General features: G+C 35.6%; 1 protein-coding gene across 1 annotated transcript; it reads right to left on the reverse strand.

The window, feature by feature from the left end:
- Positions 1 to 499: 499 nt before the first annotated feature.
- LOC131980430 (crystallin J1C-like) lies at positions 500 to 11,197 on the reverse strand. The gene is made up of 10 exons (XM_059344673.1): positions 11,042 to 11,197; positions 8,479 to 8,545; positions 6,053 to 6,229; positions 5,417 to 5,515; positions 5,004 to 5,096; positions 4,769 to 4,925; positions 3,641 to 3,756; positions 2,446 to 2,523; positions 1,802 to 1,941; positions 500 to 787 (listed from the first exon to the last, which is right to left on the reverse strand). Exons 2-10 carry the CDS (start codon positions 8,543 to 8,545, stop codon positions 689 to 691), a joined length of 1,026 nt encoding a protein of 341 aa, XP_059200656.1. The 5' UTR covers positions 11,042 to 11,197; the 3' UTR covers positions 500 to 688.
- Between the last annotated feature and the right edge of the window lie 5,901 nt (positions 11,198 to 17,098).

Raw genomic sequence — 17,098 nt, forward strand, 5'->3', positions numbered from 1 at the left:
TTTCTTTTTCTTTCTAACATTTGTGAACTTGTTGTGAAAACTGTATTTTGTCATTGCAAAACTAACTAAAATTATGTCCTTAGTTTTCGTCTTTGTCAACTTTTTTCACTTATTGGGCCTGAGATGGATCAGACAAAGGAAACATTTGTGACTTTATTGAATCTGGCACCCAACAAATACCCCATTACAAAAAAACTAAAACTAATAAACACTAAACTAAAACTAAGCATTTTCCAAAAAATAAAAACTAATTAAAAGTTGCAAACTCACTCTAAAAACTCATTAAAACTAACTGAATTTGAAAACAAAAACTGACAATAAAATTAAAACTAAAATTATTTAAAAATATAAAACTATATCATAACCTTGGGGGGACTGAAAATATGAATAATATTTGACTAGAAACATGTTAGTGTTTTATTATTAGCCAAGTATTTTAACAATGGTGAGCTTTACCATCACTAATTGACACAGAAGTACAAAAAAACTCACCAAAACATATTTTTTCAGAAGAACTTTATTGAGAAGAAGTCAGTTATTGAACATGTGAACCACCGTGTTTAACTTTAACAGAGACAAAACAACATCTGGTTGCTGCCGTCCAGAAGTTTAGACAACAACCTTCATTCACTGTCCTGTCAAAGATCAACACTTGTTCATTCAGTTCTCGGCCACAGAAACAGAAGCACTACTGCTGGTGCTTGCTAATCTTCTTGGCGTGCTCCAACACCGAGTCATAACGCAGAGTTTTGGACGTCCAGGACGCTGGTATTCCCTCAAGTCCAACCTGGGAGAATTAAAACAGCACATTTTATAATTCATCGCCCATAAAATACCTGGGTACCACGACATATAAAAGTCAAGTCAAAGTTTATTTCTATAGCACATTTAAAAACCACCTCAGTTGACCAAAGTGCTGTACAGTTATTAAAATACAATAAAAATCATACACAAATATAGTTATAAATAAAAACAATGAAAATAATAAAATACTCGAAACAGTAAAACAATAAAATAGTAATAAAAAAATCAATCTAAAAACAGAGTTAGGGTTAAAAAAAGAAAAGAGTAAAAAAGGTTTTTTTTAAAAAGCCCAGGATTCTTGCCTAGCTGGGACTGAACGCCAAGAAGAATAAATAGGTTTTTAATGATGTTTTAAAGTGCTCAACAGACTGTGCAGCTCTGACCTGGAGAGGTAGGCACTAAATATACGCACGACACTTTGCTATGTTATTAATATTATTACTATTATTATTATTATATATATTATTATTATATATACTGTTGCTGACATTACTATTATTATTACTATATACTGTAATATACTACTATTATTATTATACCAGCCTTATTTATTATTACTATTATTATTATAATATATTTATATATTATATATCATATCATTTTATTTATAATTATAATTATTTTATTTTATATTGTTACTATTTATTTATTATTACATATTATATACTATACTATTATTACAATTATATACCGTCTAGTCACCATAGCATTGTTGCCATCATATCATCAGTATAATTACCATCATCTTGCCAACCTACCAACTTATCTGCTTTTTTTTTTTTTTTTTTTTTTTTTTTTAAACTTGTGTCCTTGTTCTATTCTGTGTTTTTTTCTATTGTTGTTTTTATTTATGCTACCTCAGTATCTTATTCTATTGTATTTTATTGTACTTGAATACCGGACTGCTGTGACAACCGAATTTCCCTTCGGGGATGAATAAAGTAATCTATCTATCTATCTATCTAGGAATATAATGGATGTGAGATAACAGTCGTACCTGCGCCCCGAGGCAGGCTCCGATGAAGGAGCCTCTGCTACAGGTGCATCCCCCACAGCTCATGGTGTCTCTGACAGCCTGCTGGTAGTGCTGAGCTGTCAGGACGCCGTGCAGCGCCGCCTGGAACGCACCTGGCAACCCTGGAACAACAGCAGCACCACACAGAAGCACATTCAGGCTGGCTACTAGATCAGCTACATATCTGTTTACCACAGTGGTGGAATGTAACTAAGTACAGTTACTTAAGTACTGTACACGGCAAAAAAAAAGATAAAACAGTAAATCTGAGGGAAATGATCTTGCTGCATGGACAGATAATTTACCTTGACAAGATTTATTAAATTAAGATTATTAAATCTAGAAACAAGCATGTTGAACACTTAAAATAAGAAATGAATTCTTAAAACAAGATAAATTAAAGGTGCAAGCAGTGATGAACTGGCCCGAGCAGAGTGACCTGATGATTATTTGGTTCTTACCAAGATAAAAAAAAATGTTAGATTTTTAAGTGTTAGATAATTTATCTTGTTTTAAGAGCTAATTTCTTATTTCAACATGCTTATTTCTAGATTTTACAATCTTAATTTAAGAAATAAAGTACAACCAAGATATAAAAGAGGTTAACAGCAGCTTGGTGAGGATACCTCATGTGTTTGGAAACACAGCGGGGATGATCTCCTGAGGAGTCTTTGATAGATTCTCCTTCACCTGATGGATGTGTCCTGGAATCAATGACAAAATAAGATCAACTCACAGTTACTCAAATATATGTCATATGTCAAAAAGACACAAAAAAATTGCTTTTTTTGAGCTTTACTTTATCTTTAGATGGAGGAATGTAGTAACAGTAGGGCTGCACAATTAATTGAATTTTAATCGTGATCACGATTTTGGCCGCCACGATTAAATTAACCTGATCGTCGGCGATATTTCCATTTTAAAATGCGTCTCTCCTGCAGATCTAATCAACACTTTCTACTCCAGTAGTCCACCAACCACCAGGGGCGGGGCCATGTTTCTTCCCTGAAAAAAGCCTGGTTGCTGATCGGATAGAACACTAAGCAGGATGTGACGTAGTACTTAACGCCACAACAACACACGCCATTTGTAAAAGCCGGCGAAGCAGTGTTGCCAACGTTTAGCAACTTTTCAGACCCTCTTAGCGACTATTTTTCAAAAAAAAGACTTTTGGAGACCTTTTACTCTTCTTAACGAGCCGCGGGGGCCGGAGGCTCGTTAAGAGTAAGAACGAGTCCAAGCAGCACAGTCCTCCTGCAGCAGTCTTTCCCAGCTGCAGAGCCAGAGGGGATGTTAACCCCTTAGCATCCAGTCTGCAAATTGCTAACAGGCTAACAGTTAGCTCTGTAGCAGTACAGTGTGTATGTGCTAACAGGCTAACAGTTAGCTCTGTATCAGTACAGTGTGTATGTGCTAACAGTTAGCTCTGTAGCAGTACAGTGTCTATGTGCTAACAGGCTAACAGTTAGCTCTGTAGCAGTACAGTGTGTATGTGCTAACAGGCTAACAGTTAGCTCTGTAGCAGTACAGTGTGTATGTGCTGCTGCTGCAGGAGGTGTTCACTTAGTGATCTCTGTTTGTTTACAACAAGCACCAGACACTAAAAACTATTGTTATTGTTTGTTTAAAAGTAGTGCAATAAAAATACATGTTTTCCCTAACGTGATTACAATATTGATCAAAATACTCGTGATTATCATTTTGGCCATAATCGTGTGTCTGTAGAAACAGTTACAACCATAGTGACTAGTCAGTATATGAAACTAAATGAGGAAGGATAAACCCTTTGATCATGTGACTCTGTCCCATGACTTCACATACCGATGATGGCTTTGTCCAGATCCTGAGGCTGCTTCCTGTTCGGGTCACTGAGCTGATCCAGCACAGAGTCCAAGGCTTTTGGATCAGGACCGTTCAGAATGTAATGCTCCAGGAACCTGGAAAATCAGTCAATATACCGTAAATATTCAGTTCTAGTTTGGGCTCTATCTGCACATAGTTTTATTTCACTACATATGTATGTTTTTATTTAATAAGAGAGAGAGAGAGAGAGAATGGTTTATTTGCACACTGCAAATTATTTGTTTCTTACCAAGATAAAAAAAAAACCTTAGATTTAGAAGTGTTAGATAATTTATCTTGTTTTATTTATTTATAATTATCTGTCCATGCAGCAAGATAATTTAGCTCAGATTTACTGGTTTTATCTGGTTTTTAAACACACATTTTTTTTCTCTGTTTACATCTTACCACATTAGGCCTTCTGTATTTTTTCTATTTTATTATATATTTCATATACCACACTATATCTGCATATATTTAACTATATTTATTAATTGATGTTCATACCACTAGATGCAACAACTTATTTAACCTATTTAACATTCTAAAATATATTTTCACAAAAAAATATATATTCTAATAATAAATGTCAAATAGCAGGAATGAATGTATATAATGTGTATAGAATGTATGTATATGCCTTTTTTTAAATATATATATATATATATATATATATATATATATATATATTCTTACTCTGTCTTCTATATCTATGTATAGAATATACATAATAGGGTAATATTTCGAGAAAAAAGTTGCAGATTTACGAGAAAAAAGCAGTTTTTTTCTCGCAGATTCACCACTTTAAATCTCATAAATCTGCACATTTTTTCCTCATAGATTTGCCACTTTAATCTTGTAAACTTATTTCTCAAAATATTACCCCCCCCCCCCCCCCGAGTCTGTATGTTTTTTTTACACATTCTGGCTGTATGTAATATCCTCCAATATTCTCTAGGGTTGAAATCTGGAATTTGCAAGTAATTCAATGAGTGTCCTATTAAGGGTTAAGGCCTTGATTTTAAAATGATTGGATTTTAGAAGTTTAAAGACTTTTTAGGGCCCCTGAGAAAGTTAAATTAGAGTAGTGGATCCAGATGGACTGACCTTGCAGCTGCTAGAGTCTCTGCCACACATGCATCGTTGTTCTGAGTGACTCTGACCGCCTGCTCGACCTTCTCCAGCATGTCTGGTTTTCCTGCATAGAAAGCGACTATAGGAGCCAGTCTGGTGATGCCATCGATCTGGCAGTCGTTCTCACAGCCTGTGGAGAACGAGACATTAGTCAGAGCTTTCCCTCAGTTATATCTTAGTGATTGTACTGTCATGACTCCAGGTGTACCCGTCTCCTCTTTGCCTGCGTCCACGTTCTTCAGGAAGCCCTTCAGACTGGCGTGTCTCCACGGTCCCTGGATGGGCAGCTGAGGTCTCGGCCCTGGTAATAATAATAATAACTTTATTTATATAGCACCTTTCAAAAACAAGTTACAAGGTGCTGTACAACAGAAATAAAACATATCAAATACATTTTACTGACAACAAAATAAAACAACAAGAAGAAATTACATTAAAAAAAATTTAAAATAAAAAATCACCAATCACAACAAGGTAATCATACAACAGTAATAAAAGGAAATTAAGAGAAGGCCAATCGATAAAAGTGAGGTTTTTTTGGTACACACAAGGACAATCATCAGTATTAATAAATGAAAAGAGTTGAATTCATTCTCTCTGCAGCGACATAAAGTTTCCTACCTCCTCTCTCTCTGTACGGGTCGTTGATAGGCGTGTCGTACTCTGATCCGGGACCGAAGAATTTCAGTGTGCGCTGCTTCAGATCATCCACATTTAGCCCTAGATTAGATTAGATTAGATTAGATTCATTAGATTCAGGCTATTTTGGCGATAACGATATTCTTGACGATATTACGAAATCGAAAATATGATTTTTTTTTTTGTCTGTATAAATAAATAAAAATCTAAAATGTAGTGTGAAGTGCAAATCTCAACAGTTGCCAAATACAAAAAAAATACTCTTGACTCTTGAGTATGAGCAAATAATGAAAATATCCATTTAGGGGTTCCGGGGGCATATTTTAATCACATTTTGTAAAGGAGAATAAAGGTTCTTGTATGTTTTATTTAAGGCATCTTATTTTGACAGTCTTCTTGTAAGTTCTGCGGTGGATTCTGTTAACACACCGTGCTCTTATTTTGAAAGCTGCATGTGTTTAGCGACAGAAAGTAAGTATTTTTTTGTGATTAAAACAACTTTAACCACTACATCAAGAAGTCGGAATGTTGCCAATATCATGATATGCATTTTTTTTAACCATAAAAAAAATATACCAATATTATCGTGAACTATACGATATGGCACACCCCTATTACCTCCACATTCAGACAGGGACTCCAGCAGGACGAAGGCCTGGTCTCCGTAGCAGCTCTGCTGTCCCGTCTGCCTGGTGTAGAAAGGGTTGGCCGACTCGGAGTGGAACTCAGGGTTGGGATCCTGAGCCAGGATCCCCTGCAGCTTCTGCAGGTCGTAGACCCAGTGGAGGGGCTGCGCTGTGGGGGACGAGTCAGCATTTTATATTCATCACAACAAGAAGTTACTTGAAATCACAGGTGGGATGGAAATTTATGCAAATACTTTTGAGCTATTTTATTAGTTTGATTATTATAGTTTATTTTGTATTTATTTTTCTGTCCACTAGGGGCACTAAGCACCAGACCAAACAGGTATTTGGCACTGTTAACCCATTGAAGCCTGGAAAGCGGATATGTTGTTTTGTAGTATTTGTATAAGCTCTCAAATACCTTTTTGAATTTAATTTCTATCTGCTACAGAGGCTGAAAAATCTATTATTTAGTAGAAGAGTTGACACTTTTTTTCCAGAATTTCCAGAAAATTAGAGGCTTATTTTAACTGCCATAACTATTATTTATATCATTATTTGATATGTTTGGTTTATATATTCATTTAATCTATTATTCATGAATATTGAGTTGTGAATGTTAGAAGTAGGAACGAAAGTTCAGTTTGCGTTGCACTGGGACACTTTAATTTGCAACAGGTAATTAACAGGAGGCGACACATTTTTCCCTGATGTGATGAAAAGAAGTTTTCCCTGTATCGAGAAGCAAATGTTTTTATTTTTTATATTTCGAACTGGATATTTTAAGTACTCATTTCCCTCTCGGTTATATGCGGCCAGCGAGGTATGTGTATTACTTTTTATTTCCTTAATATATTTGTCTTTACTTTGCACTGTTTATGTAAATGTATTTATGTTTAATACTGTCATACTATAGTTCGACGGTGGATTGTGATGACGACGAAGAAATAAAGCCATCAGTAATCAGAACCATGGTGTCGTTAATGTCCCGGAGGGAGTGATACTTATTTTAAAATCGCCCAGCGATTTTTCAGGCCTCAATGGGTTAAAGGTAGCAGGTGCTAGTGACAGGTAATGCACTATATCTGCATATATTTAACTATATTTATTCATTGATGTTCACACCACTACATGCAACAACTATTTAAACATATTTAACATGCTAAAATATATTTTCTCCAATGTGCAACATCTGTAAAATGCAAAGTACTTTCAGGAAAAGAAACAAACACAAAAAATATATATCAATAATAAATGCCAAATAACTGTTATAATGTATAGAATGTACACTACTGGTCAAAAGTTTTAGAACACCCCAACTTTTCCAAAATTTTATTGAAAATGATGCAGTTTAATGTCTCAGTGTACTCTGAAATTAATGCATATAACAAATAAACATTTGAAGTTAAAGGTCCTGGTACACACTAGGACAATCATCAGTATTAATAAATGAAAAGAGTTGAATTCATAAAAGGTAGCAGGTGCTAGTGACAGGTAATGCACCAGAAGGAACACAGTTTTTTACCAGAGCAATGAAATGTTTGTTTACTTTGATCTGGAAATTAAATGAACCAAAACATGAATCCTGTCTGGTAAATGGTCTTCTTTTTGCCTGAGTACATCCTAATAAAAGTGGTGCATCAGTGGCCTTCTGTGCAAGTTTTAAAAGTGAAAGAACTATTTAACAAATAGCCACTACAACTTAACTTAAGTAAAATTTGAGATTTGATTTCAGACCTTTACTTGAGTAGTCTCATTTTATGACAAACTTCTACTCCACTACACTTCAGAGAGAAATATTGTATTTTTTTTACTCAACTACAATTATCTGAAAATGATAGTTATTTTAAGATTTTACACAAAAAACATATGAAGATCTTCGAAAATGTGATGCATTGTAAAAAAAGAAAAAAAAGAATAGAAAAAAATTGTTTGTAATTTAATCATAAAATATTTGTTTTGTAAAGTTTTAATTGAATATATGTATTAAAAAAGGGATTAGCAACTTATTGCATTCTGTTTTATTTATGTTTTAGACAAACTCACAACTCTTTAGGAGAAAAGCTGTATTTATAACCTGACAGGGGACATTTTAACTTTTGATGCTTTGAGCACATTTTTTCACTTTTATTTAAGTTATAATTGCCATTCCAGGACTTTTACTAGAATTGAGTATTTTTACATTCTGGTATTTGTACTTTTACTTAGGTAAAGGATCTGAATATACTTCCTCCAAAAAAGGTAAATCTAATGAAATCAAATGGTTAGAGAAGTATATAAAAGGTTCTTCAACATGTAAACCCACTGATAATGTGTATTACAACAGGGGACAGGACAAGGAAACTCCTTATTAGCCTTAAAGCATTTTACTGACTACATGAGATCAAATACACTCAACACCATGATAACTTTTATTACCTGCTGCATCTGCAACTGCTGATCCCACGACGGCTCCCATCGCTCTGTTGGCCAGAGCTGCAGCCATCTGGAAACAGGATCAAAGTGATATTGGTTATTTATTTTTTTTATAAATCTTTTTAGTGAAAAACCAATAGTAGTGACAATGACTTATCAGCACAGTTACAAAAGATTTTTCTTCTTTTTTTTCCCCCCTAAACACACATAAACCAAAGTATGAAGTATGACAAAAGAGGTTCCCAAACAGATTGAAATTTGTCTGAGCATCTTATTGCAAATCTAATCGTCTCCAAATGTAAAAACAGCATTACATCTTTTAGCCACTGTGCTGCAGTGGGTGACATACTTGACTTTCAATTAAGTAAAATTTGTGCCAGCAAAGAAACAAATGCTATTATGTTGAGTTACTTCTTGGTCATGTTTGTTTCCTCATTTGGTACACCAAATAATGCTATCATTGCACAAGCTTGCAAAGTAACTCAACAGACTTTAGACAGTTGTGATATTGGTTATTAAGTTATAAATCATTGAGGTCACTTATCAAGAGGAAAATCCAAACACTCTCTTGTTCCATTTTCTCTGGTTTATTGATCTGATGCTTATGAGTTTTATATCGTTGTTTAGTGACTAATATATTTGGATTTTTGGACTGAACGAGACATTTGCAGATGCTAAATTGAGTTCTGAGGCATCTTTCACTACTCTATGACAGTTCACAGACCAATTAAGTTCACAATCAATTAATCAAAAGCAGTGGTGGAAAGTAACTAAGTACATTTACTCAAGTACGGTACTTAAGTACAATTTTGAGGTACTTGTACTTCACTTGAGCATTTCCATTTTATGTAACTTTATACTTCTACTCCACTACATTTTGGGCCAATGTGTTGGTTTTTCTTTGTTTCTTTTTGGTTCAAAATGTTGATCAAGTAAGTCAGAATGAAAATAATAATCTGGTCATATAGGTGAGGTTGTGCTGAAAACAATGATACCAACATGGCATGGTAAAGATTTTAAAGTGGTTTATATACAGGCAGAATGAAAAGGAGTCAAAAACTCCAAAGGGTTAAAGTATCAGCAATGCTATCATTAACCCTCCTGTTGTCCTCGGGTCAAGGAAGGAAGAAGAGGGAAGGACGCAAAGGGAAGTAAAAAAGGATGGAGGAAAGAAGGAAGGAAAGAAAGAAGGATGGAGGAAGGAAAGAAGAGAGGAGGAAAAGGAGAAAGAATGGAAAGGAGAGAGAAAGGAAGGAGGATGGAGGAAAGAAAGGGGAGGAGGAGAAGAAAGGAAGGAAAAAATAAAGAAGGAAGGAGGGAGAAAAGGAGGGAGGCAGGAAGGAAAGAAGGCAGAAAGGAAGGAGGAAGGAAAGAAAGAAAGAGAAAGAAAGAAAGAAAGAAAGAAAGAAGGGAAGTAAAGGGGGGGAAGGGAAGAAGAAAGGAGGATAGAGGAAGGAATGGAGGCGGGAAGGATGAAAGAAGGAAGGAAGGAGGAAAGGAGAGGAAATCAGGAGGAAGGAAAGAAGAGAGAAAGTAAAGGAGATAGCGGAAGGAGGAAAGAAAAGAAGGGAAGGAGGGAGGAAATGAAGGAAAGAAAGAAGGATGGAGGAAGGAAAGAAGAGAGGAGGAAAAGGAGAAAGAATGGAAAGGAGAGAGAAAGGAAGGAGGATGGAGGAAAGAAAGGGGAGGAGGAGAAGAAAGGAAGGAAAAAATAAAGAAGGAAGGAGGGAGAAAAGGAGGGAGGCAGGAAGGAAAGAGGGCAGAAAGGAAGGAGGAAGGAAAGAAAGAAAGAAAGAAAGAAAGAGGGGAAGGAAAGGGGAGGCGAGGGAAGGGAAGAAGGAAGGAGGATAGAGGAAGGAATGGAGGCGGGAGGGATGAAAGAAGGAAGGAAGGAGGAAAGGAGAGGAAATCAGGAGGAAGGAAAGAAGAGAGAAAGGAAAGGAGATAGCTGAAGGAGGAAAGAAAAGAAGGGAAGGAGGAAAGAAGGAAAGAAAGAAAGAAAGAAAGGATAGAGGAGGAAGGAAAGAAGGAAGGAGGATAGAGGAGGAAGGAAAGAAGGAAGGAAGGAGGAAAGAAGAGAGGAAGGCAGGAGGAGGGAGGAAAGAAGGAAGGAGGATAGAGGAGGAAGGAAAGAAGGAAGGAAGGAGGAAAGAAGAGAGGAAGGCAGGAGGAGGGAGGAAAGAAGGAAGGAGGATAGAGGAGGAAGGAAAGAAGGAATGAAGGAGGAAAGAAGAGAGGAAGGCAGGAGGAGGGAGGAAAGAATGAATAGTCAGAACAGATTGGGTCACTTTGACCCGGAAGGACGACAGGAGGGTTAATAGTTCAGCAGCTGTTAGCTCGGTGTTAGCATAGACTGTATATAAATGGTGTGAGGTATATTTCAGCAGTAACTACCACCATTACAGCGGGGTTTGAGTTGAATGCAGCATTGTTTATCTGTTATTTTAAACTAACACTTATATATAATAGCGGTACTTTTATAACACTGCAGACCGCTAACCGCTAACATGAGCTAGCTCGTCATTTAGCATTCCTGTAACGTTAAACTGACATTGAGAAGTCTTACCGTTAAACAACCGTTAACGTGCCGTTATACGAAAACACACGTGGCTCTGCAGTTTGCGTCAACCTTCAGCAGGCACCATTAAAACTGCAGATATCCTGTTAAATCTGAGGGGCGTTCCTACATGTTATGGAATGTTGCTGCTCTTAAGCCCCGCCCACATGGAGGCAGGAGTCTAACCCCGCCCCCCTCAGGCAATATCTTTTTTTTTTTCTTTTTTTTCCCTCAACTTTATTTAACATCACATTTTTTCGTATATTTCAATTTGAAACATCAATTTTCAAAAACTCATTCGAGGAAACATTGCTTGCATTTTAAAAACACAGTACGAGCTTAGAACACATTAATAAAATAAAATAAATACAGGGGTTGACTTTCAACAATAAATGCGCATAATAAAAGAAAATAACAGGATTGCATCCTAAAAGACAACAAATCAAACTTTATTTATATAGCGCTTTTCATACATAAAAATGCAACACAAAGTGCTTTACAAAAAATAAGAATAAAAACAGACAATAAAAATGACAAAACCCACCCCTCCCTCCCCCACATACACATCTGTATGTACACATACACAAACATGCACACACACGCATTTAGTCATGCACGCACACAAACACACACTCAGACTCACACACAGCACATATTGAACAGAACTAGACATTGTTTCATACAAATCAGTTATGGACTGATTATATCTTCCGTTAATGACTTCAGGGATGTTATATAATTTTTTTATTTCATTTTTAAAAGAATTTATGGTGGGTTTGCTGTTTTTCCATTTATTCTTGTGTATATGATGTTTTCCCATAATAAGAATTATGTTCACCATTTTGGATATCTTTTTTTTGCAGACCATCCATATAAATCATCACTTGAAATTGGTTAAACATAGAATTGTTAATCCCAATATTTATCCATCGATAAACATCTTTCCAAAACTGCATTGTGACTGAGCAAGAGAAAAACAAGTGTTCAATTGTTTCATGTTCTATCGTACAGAAAACACACAGACTTACTTCAAAATTAAACCTTTTCCTTAGGGTTTCAGCAGTAGGATGAATATTATTTATTAATTTGAACTGCGTTTCTTTTATCATGGGTAAAACTGGCCATTTAAGATAATTACAATAAGTCTTTTAGTGTCACTTCATTATCTGTTATAGGAAATATGTGTCTACAGATCTGGACCTGCAGATCTGGACCTGCATTTCTAGACCTGTCAGCGCCCCCTACTGGACAGCTGTAGAACTACAACTACATCAGCATCTCACCCAAACACCATTTTTTTAAATAAGTTACACTTGTATTACAATTTTAAAATTCTACTACACCCGAATAAAAATACTAAGATTTAATTATTGACGATCATGAAGCTTCTAACTAAAGAATTTCCCTCCAGAAATCAGTCCGATTCTGATGAAGCTACAAGTCTCCCTTCTAACAAGTTTTGAAGATTTATTTACACCATCATTTCTAACAATTTAAAGGTTTATTTACACCATCAATTCTAACAATTTAAAGGTGTATTTACACCATCATTTCTAACAGTTTAAAGGTTTAGTACACCCCAACACTAAACAGTTGGAAGGGTGATTACACCAAAATACAATATAATAACAAATGATTAAAGGTTTGTTACACCTGTTTTCTTCCTATCCCAAATACGTATTTTTGTGTACATCTATATAATTTACACATGTTGTTTGATCCAACTATTTCAGTTCTTTTTTTTCCCCAGAACTTACACTGCATTGATCAAAACCGCCACAACATATAACAGGATCAGGTTCACCCGGTGAACAACACTAACGGTCTCTGGCATCTTCCAACAATAATAAAGTTTTAATGTGTTTAATGTTTATTTTTGAAGACCAAAGGCAATAAAAGTTTCTTCATATAGCACATTTCAGCAACAAGATCATTCAAAATGCTTGACATTTAATGATAAAAACATCAAGAAAAAAAGCTAAATATTATAAAGACATTTAAAGTTAAATAAGTATATTGAAATTCTAAAAAAACAACAACTCTGATTGCCTTAAGATTAGACCCTCTAAGTGAAGTAAATTGCTTTCTTTTCTTTATATTTATATTTTTTGTTGATGTCTTCTTACAGTGTGCAGCTTGAATATATGTACTCAAACTACCTCCAGTACTTCAGTCAGGTGTGTTATCATTTCTTTGTGCAATATAAATACTTTTCTCTGTGTAATGATGCACAGTCATTTGAGTCTGTCCGTATTGTAAACTATATATAATGTTTTTTTTATTTGTTTTGCTTTAATTGTTAATACTTTATGTTTCTTGTTGATATTGCTTGTTTACTATTTCTTGTTATTTTAGTGATGCTTCTTTCTATTTTTGTTGCTGTAACTCTAGAAATTGTGTTAGTGGGACTAATGAAGGAATATCTTATCTTATTTTGAAAGTTACAGGAAGTACCGTTGTTGTGATGTTCAGTATTTTATTTCTGGTCAGAAATAAAGAGATGAACTTTCTCTGCGAACCTGTTGCATGAATTCATAACGACGAGCATCGGGTGAGTTTCAGCTCAAAATATATTTTATTATCACATTCATTTAAAAGCTGTTAATTCTGTTCACCGACACATGAAACTGGCATAAATACTAAAGCTCACACTGAAAGGTGTGTAAGTGAAAGTGTGTAAGTAAGGTAGGCTAAGTGATTTCAGGTTAATGCGCAGGTTAATTTAGGTGTTTGGGGCGGACACATGCGGCAAAAATACGCAACAAAACACATGATTTTAAATGGATCAGAATCAGTTAATTATCTTAAATAAAGCTGCGTCTTTAGACAACTCCGACTAATGCTGTGAAAAGAGTTTTTTAAGTCTCTACACCCTACTTAAACACGAGGAAGAAGAGTTTCATACTTATAATTGAGTGTGACTTTTATTAATTATATTTCGATGTAAATGTTGATGCAGCAGCTAAGGATAGTTAAGCTTTCTTTATTCAGAAAGAAACATTTTAACTGTCAGCTTCAGATTTATGACTTCAGGTAAATGCGCGTTAATAAACAATACGCTAAAAACGGATGCTTCACAATTACTTTTCCTTTTATTTTTATAGTGATGTCAAGTTTTTTTTTTTAGAGTTACATAAGAGAAATATATCAGAAAGTGATACAAGGTTACATTTCTTTTATATCAAACTGAATGTCGCCATGTTAGACGTTACTGGTTACACTGGAAAAACGAAGAGCAAGTTCTAACTAGAAAATTTCCTCTGGGGAAATTCTGAAAGGGCCACAGGCTTCTGCTGGTGTGTGTACACTATGATGAGATTCTTCAGAGATTTATAACAATTAATACTAGTAATGTGATGATAGTATATAATATACAAGGGGCACACCTACAACAAGCATTCCTTTTCAAGTATTTATTTATACAGCAACCTTGTGTGTGTGTGTCTGGGTCTCTCTTTTTGTCAGAGATACATCAAAGCATCAAAGCTTTGCGTTCGACCAATCAGAGCAGAGCAATCAACGGAAACTAACAGCTGTGGACTGTTTTAGAACAGTGACAGCAGCCAGAGGTGGACATACTGCAATTTCTGGCCTCAAACAGAAAGCATTTTTGGCAAAACCATAATACCTATCATTGATCCGACTTCACTTTGAGCGTCCTGAGTTCTTCCTGAACGTCTACATATGGTTTTTTTAAAGAAAAATGAAAAAATAGCTTTGTTAGAGCGATCTAAAAAAACAGTTAAATCTCACTTTTTCAGAAATCTTCCTTCGTTTTTAATATGGGAGCCAATGAGGCTGTTGGTGCGTGTTGGTGGATCATCTGTGCATCCTACGCCCAAACTATAACTCTGACAGCTTTACCAGAGGATTGTGAGTGAGAAGACAAATTTTCCTACACTTCTATGTATAAATTATTTCAGTAGAGTGGAATTTGCGGCCTGGAGCGCAGTTTTCAAATTTATTTTTTGACAATTTTTTCTCTCCCTCTACACTCTGGCGATGATGTCACGCACTGTGACACGAACATTCCGTGCAATACACACCCATTATAATCTCAGAATTTCTCCAAAAATGATCATGGTCATTGAACAGGAATTGATAAAAAAACTATATGACCTATCGAAACGTGGATTAATACACCGATACACAAGACTTGTGTCTACTGTTTAAAGTTTAAATGGAGTCTCTAGGTGAAATTATGCCGAAGAAGTAGACGTTTAAAAATCTCCAATCATTTTTTTTCGGCCGTCCCATTCATTTCAATGAATCGCCCTGAGCACTGGTCCCAACAGCTATTGCTGTATGGGACCAGTGCTCGGTGCGATTGCCCCGTGGCCCTAAATGCATTAAAAAGTAAAAACATTAATCATGAATTATATGGAAATTCTACACACAGGTCTCTACCATGTTTTCAGCTGTAATCAGAAGAAGTTTGTTTAAAGTTGGCTGTGAAGGTGAAAATAATTACATTTGACTTTTATGTTCTTCTGGTAACAGTTTCAGCCTTCAGATTATTATCTGCAGAGTGACGTCATGAGGAGCGCAGAACCAGGTAAATTCAGTCAGACTTTGTCTGTCTCCTCTTTCTGTTCACAAAACACAAGTTTGGTGTTTGTGCTGCTTCAAAACTGCCATACAACTTTTCTTTCCCAGTGACTGACTGCTGCCATCATGAATACTTTTCCTTATAATTTAAATAACAGCACTGAATTTGTCATGAGCTGGTGTGTTTATCACAGTATTACATATAAGTTATAATTCTCAAGCCATTAAATACATAGTGACAATAAACATAATCATGTCAATTTTATTTCTTTAGTTCAAAGCCAAAATCACAAATTTACCTCAATGGCCTTTAAACTCTGTATAGCATACAACCCTGCAGTATTCTGAGATAACGGATGTTTTGATTCTTCTGTTGTGGGTTTCTTGACGGATTTTTTAGGCCTTCAAACTCAGCAGTTGAATGGTTGTGTGATGTTTCCAGCAGAGTGACATCATGGCGTCTGCATCAACAGGTGAGTCTCAATAACTCACTGTCTGCTCCTGTTCACTGGGATGCTAACTGCCTCATTCTAAAGTATTCATCAATATTCAGTTTACTCTGTAAATATTCATTTCTCTTTTGTAGTTTGAGCTTTGTGCAGCCTGACTGATGCATTTCTTTTAATCAAGCCTACATTTTGGATGTACAATTTTCAGCTACAGTGTTCTTTAGAACAAAACAGTCTGATTTGATTGGTGATTTTTTAAACAGTAACTAAAACACTGGCATGCTGTATAAAATTAAATAATGACAAATAAAACCAACGATCACATACCTATATTATATTAATAATCAGGGAGGCAAATCTAATTTCTAACTAGAAAATTTCCTCTGGGGAAATTCTGAAAGGGCCACGGGGGCTACTGCCGGTGTGTGTACACTATGATGAGAATTTTCAGAGATGTTAAACAATTTAAAAAAATACTAGAAATGTTATGATACCATATCATATACAACGAGCACACCTACAACAATCATTCCTTTTCAAGTATTTATTTATACAGCAACCTATGACCTTTAACCTCAAAATGTGTGTGTGTGTGTGTGTGTGTGTGTGTGTGTGTGTGTGTGTGTGTTTGAAGCATGTGTATCTTGTGTGTGTGTGTGTGTGTGTATCTGTAACTGTAATCAGAGCAAAGATCAAAGGCAATCAGAGCAATCATTTTTGGCAAAACCATAATACCTATCATTGATCCGACTTCACTTTGAGCGTCCTGAGTTCTTCCTGAACGTCTACATATGGGTTTTTTTTAAGAAAAATGAAAAAATAGCTTTGTTAGAGCGATCTAAAAAAACTGTTACATCTCCCTTTTTCAGAAATCTTCCTGCGTTTTTAATATGGGAGCCAATAAGGCTTTTGGTGCGTGTTGGTGGCGCATCGGTGCGTCCTACGGCCAAACTATAACTCTGACAGCTTTACCAGAGGATTGTGAGTGAGAAGACAAATTTTCCTACGTTTCTATGTATAAATTATTTCTGTAGAGTGGAATTTGCGGCCTGGAGCGCAGTTTTCAAAT

Source organism: Centropristis striata, chromosome 11 (assembly GCF_030273125.1).
Source record: "Centropristis striata isolate RG_2023a ecotype Rhode Island chromosome 11, C.striata_1.0, whole genome shotgun sequence".
Lineage (NCBI taxonomy): Eukaryota > Metazoa > Chordata > Actinopteri > Perciformes > Serranidae > Centropristis > Centropristis striata.